Genomic DNA, 21,727 nt, shown 5'->3' with positions numbered 1-21,727 from the left:
GGAAGATTGAGGGCAAAAGCATCTGTAATTATAAGCTGAAAGTTATGAATATTGAATTACGAAAACGGCATAAAAATTGTACTATAAAGATGCAAAATTTCTTAAGATGCTTCCATGCATTTATAAGCTTTCTCCAATTAATAAATTTCCCAGCAAATCAGGAAATTAAGTATTTGAAATTTGTAGTTAGGAACTGAATGCTCACGTTTCTGAACATTACAATCTGAAGTTTTTATAATGTACTACTAGCAATTAATACACTAATTTTATTAATTACTTGTGATTTATATACCAGTAATAAAAAATTGTTAGAAAAGTGACAATTCATATCCAGGATTATTATGAATTATTATTGTCAGAGTGGCACCTCTGGATCCTGCCTCTTCAGAATACATTTTATATTTCTTCACATCATGGAATACGGTTAAGAAGTTGAAGGTGGTAAGCCACATAATTCCGAGGGCATACACTAAATAAGTCTTATTGTTTTATTCTTAGAGTTGAGTTACTACTTGTGTAACAAAATGCATAGACTTTTGAGTCAAAAATCAAGTCAGAATTCATTGTTATAAGACTTTTGTGACTAAAAAATGAGAATAAGAATAGCAGAAGAATGAATGAAAGAAAGAAAAATAGCACATATTTAAAACAGCTGCATCGAAAACCAGAGAGAAAAGAGAAATGTAACTGTTGTTTTGTTTAACTTTGTTTACCTGAATATAGAACCAATAGATGAATTGTTTTCATTATTAACCAGAAAAGAACAAGATTTGCAGAGTTAAAGATGGAAAGAAAGACATTCCAAATGTGATTCAGAAAAATATGCAACATCAATTGAATATTATAAACAAATATTTAAATGTAAAATATGCATAAACAGATATCTTCTAATGCCATGTAAAAATAAACCGTTTCCTAACTTAACACTATCTATCTCGAATTTTTCAACTCAGGTTAAACTTCCGCATTTATTGTTTGAAAAATGGCCTAATTTCTGGGCCCAATATAAAATTACTTTTCATAATAATGAATTTCAAAATGATGGAGAGAAATTTGATACTTAATAACATATTTAGTTAGTGATGCTGAAACTCAAATTGCAAGGTTATCTCTCACTCAAGATAATAACCAAAAAGCTATTATTATTTTAAAAACCTGCTTTGGTAAAAAGTATTAAAAGTTGATATCAATTCATCTAGGCTGTTGCAGGTGATGCCCTACTGATGTTTGAAAAATATAATACCATCACAAAAAGTTTATGACCAGGTTAATATTGCAATTCAACTTTAGCCTCAGCGTTAAGCCAAAAACTTACAGAATTAAGAATAAGAATAATCTGCTTAACTAAGCAATGCCAACAGATATTAGTTTAAATTTTAGCTGCTTACATAGTGCTAAAGAAAACAAATTAATTGATCTATTACGCATTTTAAAGAAAAGAGAGTGAATCTAGAGAATGTGCAAGAAGTCAAAGCACATTTATTCAAGAAAAAAAAATTATCACTTGCAAAGTCCTCCATGAAGGCATCCTTCCCTTTAGGCAGATAGCTCTCATTTGTTTTGCCATATTCAGATAGCTAAGCCTAACCATGAGAAATAATGGTACTTAAGTATTTTCCAGCTGATTTTGAAAACTGACAAAGATCCCACTGAAATTATGCCTACCATTTCAGTGGAAATTTGAAGGAATGAATTGTTCTTTATTTGGCTGGAGAATGAAACATCACATTTTATTTTTTTTCTTCAATATCTCAACAACCCTTGAGTGAGCCCCAGCCCTCTTTGGGCATCTCTACTTTTGGCAACTGTTTTCCAGTTTTTAACCTTTAAAATACTAAGATCTTTTTCAACACAATCAATCCATCTTAGCAGGGGTCTGCCCCGAGGTCTATTTCACAGAAAGATTTTCTTGCAGCAAGGAACTTCATTCTAGCCAGATAGCCAGCCCCTTTAAGTCTGTTGTTTTTGTTTACAAATAAATTCATTCTTTTAGTACTTTGTTCCAATGCTATAAACACCTGTTTGAGAGCCTGTGCAGTTTGGGCAATAATGCTAATGCCATCAGCATAAGCCAGTATTTGAACTGAGAAAAATATTTCCTCTAATATTGATCTTTGAGTCTCTAATAATATTTTATTTAATTACATAATTAACAGATACAATTTATGATATGGCATATAATATATATAAATATTAAATATGACATTAAAAAACGTAACTAAATATGAGCTACATTTTGAGATTATTTGCTGAAAACAATTTAACCCTCTGAGCATTGAGTTTGGCCCTAAAATTCAAAGTTCCCCAAAATCTCATAAAAAAGTGGTATTTTCTTTATTACAATTTTAAACTGGCCTTCTCACTTTACAACTTGCCTCCTTTTCTTCCAATGTAAATCCAATCTGAAACTGGATACATCAGGAGCTCACATAAATTTTCATGTGTAAAGAATTGGAAAGCCATCCAATGCAAAATTTTACATTCGTAAACCTTGGAGGGTTAAAAGTATTGTCATTCATTCCTGCAATAGTAAATCCGTAATGGAGTTTAAAAGAGCAATAAAACTGTCTTCTTTGTGAACTAGGCACTACATAAATTCTCTCAAATAGGAAGATAAGTGGTGTTCTTTATTGCACCATTTCACAAAACTCCACAGACTTTCAATATTTTGAGTATGTGCATCAGTGTAAGCAGTCCTGTAGCTTTCAATGTGCTTACCGTTCTGTAGAAGGCAGGTCCCAAATTTAAATCATTTCTTCAAAATGCAGTATAAAACAGAAGAATGGTACATTTCCATCCTCCTTTACAGAAATTAATGTGGCTTGTTCAGGATGATGTTTACATAAAACCAAAGTATAGATTATACAAGCATGCTGTGGTGTCATGCTTAGCCATTATTGGATTATTGGAACTAAACTACCCTGTTTGGTGAAATAGTCGAAAATGGTCGATGACAAAATATGTAAATACCAAAATTATCAGAGGAATTCAATTTGCCAGTTGTAGATGAAGGAGTTAATAGCATACCTCTACTAAAAATACTGCAGTTAATTAATTTTTACCCAGAAAAATATTTAGAACTGTTTACCCCACTCATTCAATGAATGACCTGCTGCATCATGGATCAGAAATTAAAGCCAGATCTCTTATATCGTATGCTTAAATTCTGAATGAAATAAATTGCATTTATTGATGTAGTAAAAGTATTTCTTCAGGTTAGTCTAGCAGATATTGATCATGATACTCATCTTTTTTTATTAAATGATTTGTGAGATAAAATATCTAATATTCAAAAATTGTGTGAGAGCAGTCCTATTTGGCCCACATCATTTAGCTGCTGTAATCAAATTCCACTTGAAGCAATATTCTGCTGTGTATCCCAATACTTGTCTAACCTTAAATTAATCAAAGTATTTACATGATTCATTATCACAGAGTTTCCAATAAAGAATCTCTCAGAAGATCTAAAGAAGCTGAATTACAAATCAAAGAAGCAGGAATGAAATTTTTAAAATGGAGAAGTGAATCTGCAGCACTTGATGAAATGTGGTCTGATTGTACAAGTATGCCAGATAATAGCAATGTTCTATCATTAAGACTACTACAGTATCCTCAAAAGAATATTTTTTAATTTGACAACAGGAAAAACTTTGTTATAAATGTTGAAGTTAATAAAAGCACAGCATTAACCCATTCACGACGAGCACCTCTGTTACCGAAGCATTTTCTTGGGACAGCGCGTTAACCAGATACGTCATCTTGCGGGGATGAGCAATTGGACTTTGGAAACTTTGGAAAAAAATTCGTATAAATTAAATTTGTCATCCAATTCTTCCAATTTTTGGTACATTATGAGAAGAACATTTAGGTAGTTGTCTGAATTAATTTTAAACCTTTATTGTTATATTTTCCTTAAACATTTTATAAAATACTCATTCTAGAATAATATAATTTTTCCTTTATCCCATAATTAAATATATATGGAAAAATATCCAAACAATCGCAGATTCGGCACAACACAATTCACTTATAGAAAAAATATTCCAAAAAAACTTATTTTATGATATGTAACCACGTTGTACGATTTATATGGAGATCACTTCAAAGCACTTTGACGATTTGCATGAGACACATGATAATTCACAAGCACGTTGTTAAGCAGGCACAACTGTTTTTCACACTATACTGCTGATGACACGAAAATAATGATGGATTACGCTAGTAGTTTGCATGAACAGAAATAATTTTCACTTCATAGCACATTATAATCACAGAACTTGAGGATGCAAGCAGGTTACAGGAGGCACGTGTTCACTAACTTGACGAGTCACCATTTATGGCTGTTATTGATGGATGTCATTTTTGATTGCACATTGAATGTTAACAAAATCTGACTCGGTAATATTAACATTTATATTTAATTCTAGGATGATATATATTTTAACATATATTTACTTATACACAATCACATTGCATGTAGTTACAAGATGAGTATTTTTACAGTTCGCAAGTCCGCATGAGTAAAAATCAAGTCAAGTAAGTAAAGTCATATTACAGCCACGATAACATCAGGGAGGGAAAGAAAGGTGAGTGCGTGCTTCACCGACGGCAGCCAGGAACCAAGTAACCAGTTCGAATTTTCCTCCAGAGAGGAAGAGGGAGAAAGCTGGTAGCGCCCTCTCTCGGGGCAGCAGACAAATAATAATAATAATAATAAAGAGTTCTCCACAGGTACAATCTTTGAGTCAGTGGGTCTTGTTTCTCCCTATACTATCAGGTTAAAGCTAATTTTCCAAGCACAGTAAGAAGGAGGACCTTATTAGAATAATTACCTGCTTCAAAAACTAAAAGAAAACTGGAAACATTGTTTTGAAATCACACTTCAGAAGAATATTTTAACTGCAAGATAATACTTTCAAACAAATGTAACAATGAGCAGAAATGCAGTGCAAATGCATGTATCTTGTGAAAAGAGCCCAACAGCTTGTAGTCACCACTCAAAACAGAAGCGAGCAAGATGCCAATCCGTCACTATCATTACCTCCTTAACTGAAAACAGACTAAATATGTTTTTACATTCTAAATGTGTTTCTTGTGTTTGCAGTTTTAATTATCCCTTAATAAGGTAAGAAACTTTGATTCTAATTTAATATTTGCTTAATGCTAGTTAACTGTATTTAGATGGCAAACAATTGAACTGTGCATTCCTTCAACATTCCTGCATGTATGTTTATTTCATCCGAATGCATAAAACATAATCAAAGTTCATTTGTTAAGCTAAGCTATTAAGAATAAAAACAGAAAAGAAACTCTATCATTAATTCATGCTGGATAATTGGAAAAAGACAAGGCTGTCTTCAGAAAATAAAACAAATATAATTGCATACTGTGCGTCTGAAAAAAAGAAGAAAACATTTCTATTAGCTGTGAAAATAAGTACTCAGATGCAAAATAAAACAACTACTACCAACCATAGAAATACGAAAATAGTGTGAAAAGGGAAAATTTATGCGATTTAACTGCAAATGATACACCAAAAAGAAATCACAACTGAGTGCATAAAACGAGATGAACAGGTAAATGTTATCATAAGTCTAATTGTAGAAGACAACCTAATTGTACACATAAGAAACAAAACAGCAGCTAAAGCAATATTGAATGAATTAAAATTCATGAAAGAAAAAAAAAATCTTTTCAGCAAACTGTATTCTAAGAAAATTTCATCCTTTAAAATCAGAAAGCGAATACAAGCTTAAAGAACACATTGAAAAAATGCTTCAGACAAACTGTGAGGAATTGGAGAAGTAAAGGAAAATCATACTGCAGCACTCTTATTAAGCGGCTTATCAAATCTGATTGATGAATGTTCATGAAGAAAAGAAGGCATTCGAACAGAAGAGACAGCTGCTTTCAAAACGAATTTTGGCACAAAATTCAAAAATTTCCATCACTGAAGATGCAATTATTGCACAACAATTAGGACATTAAGGAAAAGAATGCAGATTCTTAAATAACTACTAAGAAAAAATAAAAAGTTATTTGTTTTCCAAGAATGAAAAGTAACTAAATAAAGAAAATTATGGAAATAAATAAAAAATGAAAGATGCTATTAAAGAGGATAAACATGAAGATTAAAATAAAAATAAGAAGTTTGAGAAGGCAGAATTATACATTCAAAGTTACCAAAGAATGAGAATTCCAAAACACAAACTGGGTAGTTGATTTAGGAGCCACATGTCAAGTGACTGATAATATACACTTTTTTACAAAATTAAACAGAAGCAAAACACAGCAAATAACAATTGCTAATAGTCTTCAAAATAAAAAGGCATTGAAGGATACATATACTGTATAGACGACAAAGATAACAAAATAGAAATAAAACTCAGACATATGTTCCTGATCTCAAATAATGGCCAATATCCATGCAAAAAATCACAAACAAAGGGTTTACAGTTGAATTTAAAGAAGATACTTGCAGAATAAAAAAGAAAATTAAAACTATAGCAATTGCTAAAACAGAAGGAAATTTATGTAATAGAATAATAAAAAAATGTGATGTTGCAGTTACAAAAAGATGTGAAAACAGTATGGATCTTTGGCATAGAAGATTAGGACACATAAATTATGAAACTATCAAGAGGCTGAAGAATGATGACCTGGCAAATAGAATAAGAATCAAACAAGAAATTGAAAAAGATACAGAATGTGAATATTGCATCAGAAGCAAAATGCCTGAATTGCCGCATCCCAAGTTAAATGAATACACATCAAAACCGAATCTGAATTTGAAATATTCAGACATTTGTGGACCAATGGAAAGACATCACTAGGAGGGAAGAAATACTTCATAACATTCATTGATGATTATTCAAGATATGCAAAAGATGAAGCTATCTTCATTTAAATTAATTCATAATCATGATAAAAAAAATTTGAAAAGGAGCGTCTTAAGAACAGACAATGCAGAAAAATACACAAAGAAACTGATGAATATCTAAAAGAAGACGGAATCAAACCTTTGTAGCATATTCACTACAGCAGAATAGTTGAGCAGAAAGAAAAAATTGGTATGTAATGGAAATGACAAGATGTCTGCTACTCGCTTTGGGACTCAAAAGTGAATTCTGGAGCAAAGTCGTATGACAATCGTACAAAACAGACTGCCATCAAGATCAAGTGAAAAGAAGCTGTATGAGCTCAAGAATAATTAAAAAAACCTAACTTAAGCTATATCGAAGCTTTCAGCACCACAGCTCATTGCCTACTTCCAAAGTAGAAAAGTAAATTGGACAAAAAAGCAGAAAATGGAATTCCCATTGAATATAGTGATCATAAAAAGGATATAGAATTTATATGCCATGTGCAAAGAACATTACCATCAAAAGTAGTGCAATATTAGATGAAAACACAAAGGAAACAATACCTCATTAAATAAATGATCAGAATGAGGAAACACAATGGCCTTTTAAAGAAAATGAATCGAGCAAATCATGGCCACATGCTACAAAAGTGGAAATTGAAACAGAAGAAACTTCTCTATTATAGAGAAGATCCCAAAGAAAAATTAAGGGAATCCTGCCAACAGATTCATATACATGGCAAAGAATGAAGAAATCAAAATTCCTAAAGATTGGAAAGAGTTGCAAACTTTCCCAACTAAAGCAAAGAAACTGTGGAAAAAATACACAAAACAAGAAATAGAATCACTACAGAGAGTAAAATATGAGGAACCAGTTGACCTTCCAAAAGGAAAGAAAGCAACTGGAAATAAATGGACACTCAAAATATAACTTGATGCTTCCAGAAATGTTATCAGATACAAAATTTGTCTAATAATCTTCACCATTCATCACTGAAATATCTTCATCATTTGACATGACTGGCATTTGTTTTATTAGATCCTTGCTTATTAGAGAGAGTAAAGAAAAGCATTACATTTTAGCATGTAATGCACTGACAAGAGATAGTCATCAGTTCCTAATTTAAGCATATAATTTGTTTTACATGCACTTCAATGGTTTATTTCATGACATGGACAGTGTACCATAATACATTTCCATTATGCTAAAGTCTTTAACACAACAAATCTAAAACTGAAAGAAATATGAAGAAAAATTAATCATTTGATATAAGTGAATTTTTCGGGAAAAGCCAGAATTTAATGGTAATTCTTTGAAAGGGGAAAACAGTTGCAAGGTTTATTATAAACATATAAACCTTGCAACTGTATCCTCCTTTCTGAGAATCTGTTGAGGTTCACAGTTGAGAATAGTGAAAAAACAACTCATTAAAATACTTAGAAATTCATCTCTTTCAACCGAAGACTTGGAAGCTCTCTTAACAGAAATAGATGCTGTTATGAATTAAACACCCACCACCTATGTTTATAGAAATCTATAAGAATTAGTTTCTTCAAAATTCCTTGCAGGATATCATTTGAATCCTTTGCTGCCCGTAAAATATCATGATGAAAATGCTGATGTAAATAGAAATAATGTGATACCATCAGCACTAGAAAAGATTGGAAAATAGAATATTTTGTGAAATTAAAATTTGCAATCTGTGTAACAATGATAAAAGCAGTGTAAAACTTAAATCTGGAATGGTGAAAAGAACACTGCAACTTTTGCGTCAGTTAGAACTTACAGAATACACTACGTACTAATATAATGGAACATTTTGAAAACTGAATATTAAGATTTTCATAAAATTATGCATACCATTCCCTTTTAGTATTTATTAGGATAAAATTATTATTCTTTAGTTTAGTGTATTTATTTTCATTAGAATCGTAATTAAACACAGTATTGATTATAAGCCATTATTGTTACAGCTAAGTGATTACTGTAGCTAACTGATTTAGTTAGATTTAGTAGATGAACTTGCAGTTCATGGTGGGCAATATGTTATGAATTTATGTTGCCAACAGTCAGGTGATGCTTCTTGCATCCTAACTCTTTAGAATACATTTGTTATTTCTTCACACTAAGGAATGAATTAAGAGCCTGAAGGTGTTATGCTCAATAATTCTTACTGTTGAAAGTTGAATGCAATTAAAGTATGTATGTTTATGTGCCAAGATCACTTATCTCTAGATTAAAGGAACTTAATTCTGAAGATGAGAAAAAAACTAAAAATGAAACTCACTTGCAAAGCTGAAGATTCAATTTTAAGTTTACTCATTGCTAATTCCGTTTTGGTATTTTCCAATTCATCATCCTGGGCATCTAACTAATTCAGCATATGTAAATTCACAAAACATTTTGAATTACATTTGTGCATAGATAAACAAAGAAAAAAAAACTAAAAGTTTCAAGTACAAAAATAACTGCAATATTACACAATGTACCATGTACCTTTTAACAGTCACAGCTTACATAATTATTTTTAGACAGTACACAGTTAGTATAATGGATCAAGACATTTAAAAAATAATATGGTGAGGAACAAAATTATAATAAGAAAGAAAATCTGATAATTATTTTAAAGAAAATACTCTCAAGTAAGCATATAATCATCTTGTTTAGTTAAATAAACTGCACAAAAAGGGCCCAATCCTAAACTTTCAGAGATCCTGGAACAGCAAAGCTGCTTTTACATTACTTTTGGGAAAAAAAAAAAAAAAAACCATACACAAAAGTGCAGAATTAAATCTGCTCTTCAGAAAAGCCCCCTAAACTGATCAACTGAATGGATCAAACTTCCTTATTAACTCATATCAATCAGCATGATATTTGAATTTACTGTTGCTTTTAGCAATTTTATCCTCATATACTGTATCATAAAGGCATTTATTAAATATTTGCAAAACTCACTACAGCATCTTTCCCTAACTCTATAGAAATAATGCCAGATTTTACAGAAACATACTTTTCATTAATCACTTTGTACAGAAAAAGGGCATTTTTAGGAAAATAACTTTAGCTGATTTTTAAGTCACATTAGTTATGACAGAGGTTGCATATAAACTTGCATATTTATGCAGCCATATTTATTGCTGCATGGTGCCATAAATGCAGTTGTCTCTACGTCAGCTTTCTGATCATTATATATCCTGAAATGTTGCTCTTATACCAGCTTACTAAAGTAGCTTAAAACAAAGCAAATAAAATATGCAATAAACTGCCGCAATGAATACTGAAAATTAATTGCACTGACTACGTAGGTTATTCATGCTGTTTTCACAATGTGTAGCATAAAAACAAGGCAGTTCCTCTTACAAAAGTTCTCCCTGAAGTCACCCTTCCCTTTAGGTATACACTCCTGAGGTGCACTGTCATATCCAAAAAGCCATATTAATCAACCTCATTCTAATCTTCTGAAAAAAAAAATTCTTCATTTTGAAGGTGTCTGCAAAATTAGGAGAAAGCAATTTGAATAGTTTGATTCTGCAAAGCATGAGAAAGGAATGTCTTCATAAAGAATTTACCAAGAGAACTGCCTCTATTCATGTCGCATACAGGGAAAACCATGAAAAATGCCCTTGAAGTCAGCCCTACTCTCAGGAAATTGAACCCAGGTCGAACTACCAATGTTCAGCTACTTTACTGCTCTGCCACTAGTAGGCCAAAACCAATTTGAAATCTTGCTAGTTAACATTTGAGAAGGTTTACATCACGTTAATGAAGAAACCTGAATTGAAAATAAACTAAAACTTTAATTTTGTAAAGCTGGTATACAACAGATTTTACTTCAGCAAGAATTCAAAATAAACTTATTCCAATTTCTTCTAAAAGTGTTTCACAAAGATCTAATTTGTGCATTAAAGGTGATTTTGGTTACATTACTGTACTGAAGAAGAAAGTAGGCAAAAAGCCTCACTAAATGTACAGATTTTGGCTTCACTCTCCTTACTTATATGCAGATTTAAAGCTTGATTTATGACCACTAAGGGAGGGCTAACAAAAATTATTATTAAACTTAAGGTTAAATCAAGGATGCAGCTTAATTCTGTTTTAAACAGGATATATTTTTGAAAGTTTTTAACTTGTTAACACTTTATTATCTGGTTACTTAACATTTTAAGCATGTAGACAACAAAAAGATTAATAATGGCTAAATGGTTAAGACTACTGAAAACTAGTAGTTCAGCCTAGATTCAAATCCTGGTGAAAGGGTGTTTTTGTGGTTTCCCTGTACAGCAACGGATCAGTTTTCTTTAGAAAGAATCCCCAAACTCTCAGACAAATACCCCTACTTGGCTTTGCCCTTATTAAATAATCCAAGGCAATCGACATAACAAAATTATTTTTTTAAATAATGTTTAATAAAATATTACTTCTCAATAATTTCAACATATCACTATCAAATGATTTTTCAAAGATAAAGAATAATCCAATTTGTTTCACTAATTACATATAAAATGTACAATTTTTTATATCAAGCAAAAGTGGCAGATCAAAAAGAAGTGAGTGCTAGAATTCCAATTTTATAAGTTAACAAACACTCCTTCTATATAGCAATTTTACAAATAAAAAATTTAAAAGCGAGCAATCTGACATCTCACAGATGCGTTTATCTCAAAAAGCTGAAAAACAAAGATTATACAAATAATTCAAGTCTGTTAAATAATATTAATAGCTATCAACGCCAATTCATAAAACAAATTTTTAATGATAAAAAATAAAAGTTTTAAAAGTTCTGACATCTGCTTTTGTATTTCTTTCTGAAACTTAAAATCAGGTAATTATAAAATTTAAAAACAGAAATATACCGTAATTTCTGGAAGAAACGCCGCGGTGTTTACGTGTTTAAAACTTAAATTTTCAGCGGGTGCGGCGTTTCTACCCATGCGGCGTTTAGGTGCACTAAAAATAAAATATTTTCTATGATGGTCATTGTACATAGTTTGGATGGCCTTGTCATTGTGCATAGACTGGTGCTGTTCCCACACAAAAGACCATTCAGTTGCTTTTTGCGAACGTTATTTTGTTTACATTCTTTCCCTTGAACAGACCTACATGCCTTATTCACTTTAAACGAGATCTCAGAACAATAACATTCTTCCCCCTTTCAAATCAACATTCTCATCAGTTTGAATAGTCTCTCTCCTCTGCCATTCGATGAATCTTCCAGGACCCATCCTCTCCCAACCCCTGCCTTTTTTGCAATTTTTTTCAAAGGCGGTCACAACTCCACCTGCCTCGCAATAACGAACTCTGACATATTTCCCCTTCAGCATGAATGGATTTTTCTTGGCATTCTGCCAGATACAGATCCCATCAGTTTGAGTACAAGTACTTGCTGGATAGTTTTTAAGTAAGAAGGGAGCGGAAAATTTTTGAAAATGTCCCTAAACGGCACAGAAGCTATACTGCTGGTTTTAAGCTCAATATAATTTCACGTGCTGAACAAACTGGAAATCGAGCAGCAGCTTGAAAGTTTGAAGTGGACGACAGATGTATTCGACGTTGGAGAACTGAAAAAGAACTTCTTAAAAATATGCCACAACAGAAACGAGACAAAAGAAGTGGTACTGTAAGGTGGCCAAATCTAGAGGACGACCTTGCAAACTGGATAAAGGAGCAACGAGGAAAGGGAATGGCAATTTCGACTGTAAAAATTCGCCTACAAACAAAATGTATAGCAAAACGAATGAACATAAATGATTTCAAAGGAGGTGTAGCAGATTTATGAAAAGAAAAAATATTTATCTGCATACTAGAACAACAGTCGGGCAACAATTACCAATGGACTGGCAGGATAAAAAGTCCTCTTTTCTAAAATATGTGACAGCTATTATTGACAAAAAAAATAAACTTCTTCGGTCACAGATAATAAATATGGATGAAACGCCGTTAGCTTTCGACTCTCCTGCAAACAGAACTGTTGATGAAACTGGTGCAAAAACTGTATCTGTGTTTATGACGGAGCATAAAAGAACGTCATTTACATGTGTGTTAGCTTGTGCCGCAAACGGTGGCAAGCTAAAGCCAATGATCATTTTTAAACGAAAGACTATTCCGAAGGGAGATTTTCCTAATGACATAATTATTTAATCATGCACGAGTGGCTACAAAAAGTTTGGCAGTGTCATATGAGATCTTTTTTCCAACCAAAAGGGTTATTCGTAATGGATTCCATGCGTGCTCATTTCTTTGAGTCAGTGAAAACAAGATGTCAAAAATTGTCTACGACCGAAGCAATAATTCCTGGTGGTTTGACAAAAATCTTATAACCATTATATTTGTCAGGTAATAAATCCTTCAAAGCTGAAGTCCGAAAGCGGTGGGAAGTGAAGTGTGAAGGATTGCATACGTAAACCAAAAGCGGTAAAATGCGTAGAGCATCTTATGAAGAAATTGCAAAGTGGGCAGGAAGTGCATGGAAATCGGTAGAAACATCGTCAATAATAGCAGGGTTCAAAGAAGCTGAAATTATATCCTTAGATAAAGAGACTGTAAACCAAGAGGATGAATGTGACGATCTGGAAGACTTAGATCACGATTTACTAAATCTTTTTAATTCAGATAGTGAAGAATCAGATTTTGATGGCTTCATATGATGTATAATTTGCTGTAATTCGTAAGTAAAATTTAAAATTTCCTTTTGTCATCCAAATTTAATATTTCGTTGTTGCAACATTTTTTATAATATAGTCTGAGTATTACAAATATGGACTTCTTTAGTGGGTAAATATAAGTATATACATGAAGATAAATATATTTTCCACATTTCTTACCTTTAATTTATTTTTGAGTTATGGTTTCATTTCATGCATTTTTCTTAACTGGTATGTCATATATGAGGACTTAGGTTGAGTTTTTGCATCTATACGGCCCACGACGATGTCACGGGCAATTTAATCTATTGCGGCGTTTACGCTGATGCGGCGTTTCTGTGTAATTTTAATTTTTTCCCTGCCATTTTTCTTGAGTGCGGCGTTTACGCTGATGCGGCCTTTCTTCCGGAAATTACGGTAAATAAACCCTTGTAATTTATACTTCACTTCAAAAAGTCATCATAATCATTAGGTTCTACTTTGGACAATCCATGCAAGTACTAGATTTAGCATTTTTTCACAATTGACTTATTTTAGGGCATTAAATATCTGCTTTATGTACTGATGACACAGAATAACACCCGTCAAAATGTTATTAAAAAAAAGTGTAGATAAAAAGATTTTTTTCTCCGATTTTAATTTTAACCTATCATCACGAAGAGAAAAATTTAATGCTGATTCTGGCATTAAATATGTAAGCACTCAAAAAAAAGGGGGAGAACAAAACTGGCTTGAGTCTATGTACGAAGAATGATTTAGCATACCTCAAATGAAATGGGGAAGTTTAAGTACTTACGCAGGGCGAATAATGAATGCTAAAACTCTAAATTAAAAGGAAAGCTATGACCTTGAGGTGCCTATATGTCAAATATCATTAAAAAATACTTTAAGCAGTGCAAACCTTCACATGCCTGTGCAAAGGCTGTAGCCACAATGGTATGATTTCCAGAATCAATGGTTCTGTATCTATTCTCTGTTCATCGTAACAAAATGCAAAAGCATTATATATTTATCACAAAAAGTGCCTACATATTACAATCTAAACAGTCTGAGACTCTAAATCTGAAATGCTGAATAAAAATTTACATAATCCATAAAATTCAATTCTTTTGAATTTTATTCATTCCTTTGAAACATTCTGCTATGCTGTCAAGTCAATGACTTCTTAATCTTCATCTTGTTTTTGTTTCTTCTTATCCTAGGTCTGGAAGAATAAATCCTCTTTATAATAATGGTATTTAATTTTCGATCTCTTAACACTCAGCTCCTAATACATCACATCTCAATCTTTTTCAATATCTCACAAACCAACTCTTTAACCTTTTCCCATGGGCTATAGGGACCAATTTCAAACGTATTATGGCCATTTAGACATACATTTTAAATGAAAGGAACATAAAAAAAAATCGACAGGGTCTTGCACTTCCTAATCCATATTAAGGAGTAAATTTTAAATCTTCATAGTTTACTGAAATTTCTTGAGACACATTTAAAGTAGTAAAAGTGCGGGACATATACGTCCCAGCCTCCTGGAAAAGGTTCATGCCGAGAATGTTAAAGTTTGCTTTGCATTATTTCCACACATATTTTCTAAAAAAAAACTGAAAGCTTTCAGATTTTATATTGCGCCCAAAGGGGAGTTTTGTAACGTTTTGTGTGTTACCTTTACTTATTAAGTATCATGTTCTTCGTACTTAAATCATAAAATTTAATTCAACTGCAATATCACAAAATATTTAAAAGCGCACATCTTTAGAATTTTGAATACGCAGTCTCACTTGCTATAGATAAATACAGTCAAAAGTCTAATCCGGACGTCCATAATCCGGAATGATCTATAATCCGGACCTCAAAGATACAAACTTTCTGCGCATGCGTTAACGCATAATGCGCTTACACATGTTCATATGCATTTATGCATGCGCATATGCATTTATGCATGCGTATATGCATTTATGCATGCGCATTTAATGTATAATGGACAGTATAAGCTAAGCTAAAATTACCTATTTCAATTAATGTTGCAGATTGCATTGTTCCTTAATCTTCGAATTGGATCCGGCTTATTATTTTTTGCAGACTGTTAGAGCAATTTTATAAAAGTAAGCTTGAACTTTCGATTATGTCAAAAAGAATTTCCGATTCTGGAGCTGCCAAAAGATCTACAAAGTGAAAGCATGTTTTGATGTCTATCAAACAAAAATTGGAATTGCTGCAAAAAAATGGATAAAGGCGTATCCTTTGTTTCTCTAACCATTCCGAAATCTGTTCATTAATTTCACGCTGTTCTGTGGGGGGGGGGACGTCGCGGCGCGCAATGAACTGGAAGTTGATCTGTCAGCACTATGCTTATCTTCAGGGCAGACGTTTTTATTTGATTAGGCTTATAATTCCTTACTAAATGTAGTATTTCATCTCGATGTACTCCGCCTTTGATATGATTTAAATCAAATTCCTCGGCATTATAACTATCACGAATACACATCACATAGTTTTCTGGTTGCAATTTTCTAATTTCGACTATGCGTAATGTATGCTTTATGCATGCACACGTTGAAAGAAATCTTTAATAAAGTAAATAAATAAATATTAAACTTTTTTTTGCAAATTTTGATACCCTTTAGATCATAATTGTTCTTTATTTCATAAATTACGGTTTCATATTTTTAATTTTATAATTTCTGCATTCCATCTTACCAGATTTAAATTGATGATCTATAATCTGGAAAATCCCCTAATCCGGAATCGCCAAAGTCATGACGAATCTGGATTAAAGACTTTTTTAATGTATGTACCCCCGAATACCATGTTGCCATTGCTCACTTTGAAGTCGTTGAGTTTGTTAATAAAAAATTCTTTAATGTTTGGCAAAATATGAAATAGATAATAAAACAAATTCCAAATTTGTGCCTCCAGATGCTCATATTCGAATGGACAACTACATTATTCAAAATTTGATGTCTCTAGGTACTATTGTTTTTCCACAGTGCAAAAACATATATACACTCATGCAGATTCTTTATAAATTTCTTTAAATATAATTCAGGGTTCTAAAATTTGGTGGTAACAATTTTAGTAAACCGAAGCAATATGCCAAAATGAAACTAATAGCCCCTTTTGGTTAAAAAAAAAAAGGAAAAAAACTGCATTAGGTTTATGACTTTGAGCTTTAACATCTGCATACAATTTTAGAAGATATTAATTTTTTTATTCATCATAATCATTAAAAATTGAGGAAATTCATTCCTAAATCAAGCAAATTTGTCACAGGTTTTGTATATTTCAAGCCAGACCAACGAAACTATGTATTAAATTAAATACGAGGGCTATCCAGAAAGTAGATTACGTTTTGGAATAAAAAAATAAACAAAGTATAGGAAACAAATTTTATTATATACAGATGAAAGCCACACTCAAATACTACTTTTCTACATAGTCACCATACAAATTAAGGCATTTATCGTAGCGATGTACGAGCTTGGAAATTCCTTCGTCGAAAAATTCGGCCGCCTGCGCCTTCAACCACTTCGTTACCTCTTCTTGCCTTCCATCTTGCACAAAACTTGTGGTAACCAAGCTTTTCGCTGATGATTTCATGCAACAAACTTCGCGAAATTTGTGGAAAACTCAAAGAAAGTTCCGTTATTGTGAAATTTCGATTTTCACGGACTTTAGCATCGACTTTTTCGAGAAGTTCGGCGGTCACTATGCTGGGTCTCCCACTTCGATCTTCGTCGTGAACATTGGTTCGGCCATTTTGAAATCTTATGACCCACTGACGCACTCCACCTTCAGTGATAATGTTGTCCCCATACACTTCACGAAGCTGCCGATAGATTTCTATCGGTTTACAGTTTTTTGCAGTCAGAAACCTTATTACTGAGCGCACCTCGCAGCTCGCGGGATTTTCAATTAACACAGACATTTCAAACCGTCACAGTATCTGAACGGAGCACAGCACGAACCTCTCACTAGCACGGGTAGATGCAGACTGAGCTGCGCAACGCTCTGACCCCAAGATGGCCGCGCTAGCCCCGCCCCTAGCGGACACAGACGGAAACGTAATCTACTTCCTGGATGGCCCTCGTATATCATTCAAGTAAGTATTGTTTAATCAAGATTAGACAACATATAACTTAGAAAAACAACTACTTCTGCAGTGCTACTAAGCATACATATAAAACTAAAGTTTGAAGTATATTATTTCAATATTTCATTAAGACTAGTATATGAAAAATTGCACACAATTTGCATAATATGGGGAAGTAACCACTAGGAAAATTTAATCAAGGAAAGTTTTGAATATTGGGTAATCTGAAAATGAGATACATACAAATCGAGTAGTCTACATAATGCTGCTTCTTTTTAATCAGTGAATTCAAGGACCTATTTCCATAGCAGATTGCTCTGAAGCTCGGAAATCTCAAGCTCATGTTGCAAAGAATTTGCACAATCATTGATGTGACAGCAAGATAATGAACTTTGATATGTCAAGGAGAGCTGGCCAATGTTTTCAAGCATAGCTTTATTAACAAGAACATAATTTGTAATTGCTATGTAATTGTATGGAGACACTAGAAAAATACATTATCATGGCAAATCATACATCAGGAACTTGATAATGCTGATCTACATATCACATTTTATTTAATTATTTTTCTTCTAATTTTTAATTTATTTTTCTTTGACATCTCATCATACAGCTTGTTTGAACTTTCATAGACAGCATCTTTCATGGAATAAATACTGGTTCCTTTTCTAAATTAAACTGAACTGGTTTCTTTTTACTTTAATCAAGATTCAGTTTGCAAAATGATAGCTGTTATCAACTTATAAATAATCACAAACATAATAAGCCCACTGAATTCAAGGAACCCAGGTTCTTCTGGAGATAAATGTTCATTGATATTAGCCAAAATAAATTTTATGCACCTGCACAGCCTTGCATGAAATCTAGTGGGGGAATTTAAATGCCACATACATAAGAGAAAAAAAAACTGCATCCTTATTGCATGGCTTTTTCATGGAATTGTACGCCCTAGCTTCTTGTTAACTGTCTGAGTGGCGTGACTACTTTATCCATTCGTGAAACTAATTCTAATGAATATATTTTACCTCTTTATTTGAAATATTTTGCTCTAATGAACAAAAGTTAATGAAATCAAGATTAAGTAAGTATGCAAAACTAGCCAATAAATGCTACCTACATACACTTCTTCATGAAAGGTTAATAAAAGCCCTACCTTTCAGATGGTCAATGAAGACTATGGTTGCTGGTATAACAATAAACTAATCAATGATTTCCTTCAAAACTGATGATATTTAAAGAATAGATTTGCCAAATTTACATCTGATATAAAATGCATGGAGTTCACTATAACAAACTGCCAGCCAGATCACAAAATCATTTACCAATAAGCACATCTTGAAGAATGGAATTCACTGCACAAAGATATTATATCCTGATTATGAATATGCTTCATCATTGCCACTGGCATATGTCTCCAACAGATCATCCTACTCTATGATAAATGTATGACATTCAGTGCATTCTTAAGTCTAATGCAAAAACTTTCGGCATTCTTCATTTCTATTTACTTTCAATAAATGTAAACATCTTGTGTCTTTGCATGGAGAAAATGTGTGCATTTTCATTAGATTTATCTGAATTTACACCCTTTTATTGCTATGCATTTGTCCCCAATTTATACTTTTGTGCAACACACTTCATTTAAATTTGCTTTTCAGATTTTAATTCTGGATATGTGTATAGTGAAGATAAAATGAATAATCTGCATACAGATGATTATAATGAAGCTTGAGTAACAGAAATAGTTACTAACCTCGCCATAATTGGTTGGGGGAGTGAATAACACTACTGTCTAGATTATGCTAAATCTTAGTCCTGCATCTATATTATCACTTTCACTGCCAGACATGTGAAATAGTTATCGTCCTGACATAGAAGTAGATTGTATAAATATGCCAACATTTTTGTTACAAGAAATATGATTTAAAAGAGGTAATTAAAGATGATTTTATGCATTACACTGACTGCTAAACCTTTAATCTGATAATTTTATGGCTACATGTCAGCAAGTAATTGGCACTAGAGGTAAAATTATTTCCCCAATGCCACCCACCTTATGTCCTGGTGCATTACATTTCAAAACGAATCAAAATGAAAATAAATAAAAGATGAATTATTTTTGTATCAAACTATATCACAAATATATATACTACACATGAATATATTACAAGGTAGTTACAATAATATTACTACAAACTATGTATTTCACAATGTCATTTGTGTAAACGAAACTTTGCTTTTATACGAAACCACATACGTTTACAACTAGTTTCTAACCTTCACGTCATGCCAATACCAGCATACATATTCAAAACATATTAATGAAGACTGAAATGGAAAATAAACAATCAGGCACTGCTTTTCCCATTACAATACATGTCAAGTGTCTGAGACATCACCATACACCACATGCTGGTGTGTGATCGGCAGAAAGTGTTAAATGGCCCTTTATCTTCATTTTATGTTTGTGATATTATAAATTTGCCTAATAAATGTGTATAATTTTATCAAAACCTGAAAAATAAATGATTGAAATTTGTAAAAGGAATGAAAAGTAATAGAAATAATTTTAATCATTTTAAAATCAGCATATAGAATAAGCTCACATGCAAATGAAAACAGAATAAAAGAAATTAAGGTCCAAACTTTACATAGCATGACATTACCTTCCTTAATTATTACATATCACTAAATAACTGAAAATAAAATACCTGTATCATTAAAGCACGTTTTTGGTCTTGCAGCAATTTTTGTTCACCATAAATTTCTTCTATTTTTTCTTCTTTAGCATCACACTAAATTTTAATAAAAAAATTTTACATCTGGTAATAGAAGCATCTGAATTATCATGAGTAATAACTAACATACACCTAATAATCTAATTAGTAAAGGAAATGCAGATTTCTACAACACTGTTATACATTCATATTTCAATATAAAGAACTTCAAGGGACTGAAAGTTTGGTTTGCTATACCTGGTGGTTCACTATATCAGACCCTATAAGAAAAATGGATTAACTCACAAAAATAAGTGAAACTTCAACAATGAAAAAGGAAAAAACTGATTAGTTATCACATCTTGCAATATATATATATATATATATATATATATATATATATACATATATATTGAATGATACATCTAATTTTTACAAAATATTAATATTTGACTACAATTACTATTATGCTTTCCGAAATGTCCTGCAAATTCATGCTACAACTTTTGGCAGTGTGAAGCATTTGTCCAAATATTGGCAATTTCTTTTCTTTTTCTTTTTTTAATTTGTGAACCATTTTAGCAATGCTATTCAACATACATACACTCCATTTTTCTTTACTTCTTTTTCTTGTACCTAAAATTTTCCATGAGTAGAAATTAAGTTTATATTTTGTCATGTGGTACCTACTGTAGATTTGGATAAATTGCATTTCTGGCACATACAGATTCTGCTGCATGCATTTTGTATTTTTCAAATAATGTTCACTTGCGGCAGACAATACAAAGATAAAAAATGCATGTGCGCAGTCCCTTGCAGTTGTCGAGCTGTAATGACATGCAAGATGACAGCTCTGACATTGAAGCAATTGATTCATTCAGGTACGCCTCCATTTGACATTAAACAAATTGCAACTTCCCTGCTCCTATTAAGGGTTTTTAACAATATACACTGTATATGTCACCAAAAGCCTATTGATTTCAGGGAGGCTGATGGACCAATAATCTTGTTGTTTCTGTAATATTTTAACTATAATGAGTCATAAGACATGAAATACAACCGAAAAATAAAGAGGGCATCATTAATTCAGTCTGTAAATTGTTTTAGACAAGGCAAAAATTCAGACTGCTCATACACTCTCGACTAGAGAGATTCTTCCTGCTAGTAAGATCCTATGAGGACAATAACTTACAATAGTTATCTTATCTATGCATTTTATATTATCTTGCATTATCTAGATGGAACTTCTTGTGCCAGAACTCAGTTCAACATTATTCCTTGATATTAGTGTCAACATGGACTAGCATCTCGCTGCACACCTTACTGTCGACGGTGTTACCTTTTTTTCAGATACTGTTTGTGGATAATACCATGGCAATGCCACCAGATACAAAGAATGATCTTTTTCTCTGTTAA

General features: G+C 32.3%; 1 protein-coding gene across 4 annotated transcripts in view; it reads right to left on the bottom strand.

Moving 5' to 3' along the window:
• Positions 1-21,727, bottom strand: part of LOC118192737 (uncharacterized) — a 146,955-nt gene that overhangs the window by 6,918 nt on the left and 118,310 nt on the right. For all 4 annotated transcript variants that reach the window (XM_035363745.2, XM_035363748.2, XM_035363744.2 and 1 more), the window contains 2 exons: positions 20,306-20,389; positions 9,151-9,234 (listed from right to left, as the gene is read on the bottom strand). In XM_035363745.2, coding sequence (XP_035219636.1) covers positions 9,151-9,234; positions 20,306-20,389 — 168 coding nt within the window. The remainder of the gene's footprint in view (positions 1-9,150; positions 9,235-20,305; positions 20,390-21,727) is intronic.

Source organism: Stegodyphus dumicola, chromosome X2 (genome assembly GCF_044657685.1).
Source record: "Stegodyphus dumicola isolate Sdum_Otavi_A_Nest chromosome X2, ASM4465768v1".
Taxonomy (NCBI): Eukaryota; Metazoa; Arthropoda; class Arachnida; order Araneae; family Eresidae; genus Stegodyphus; species Stegodyphus dumicola.
The sequence above is the reverse complement of the archived record's forward strand: the minus strand, read 5'-3'. Positions and strand labels throughout refer to the sequence as shown.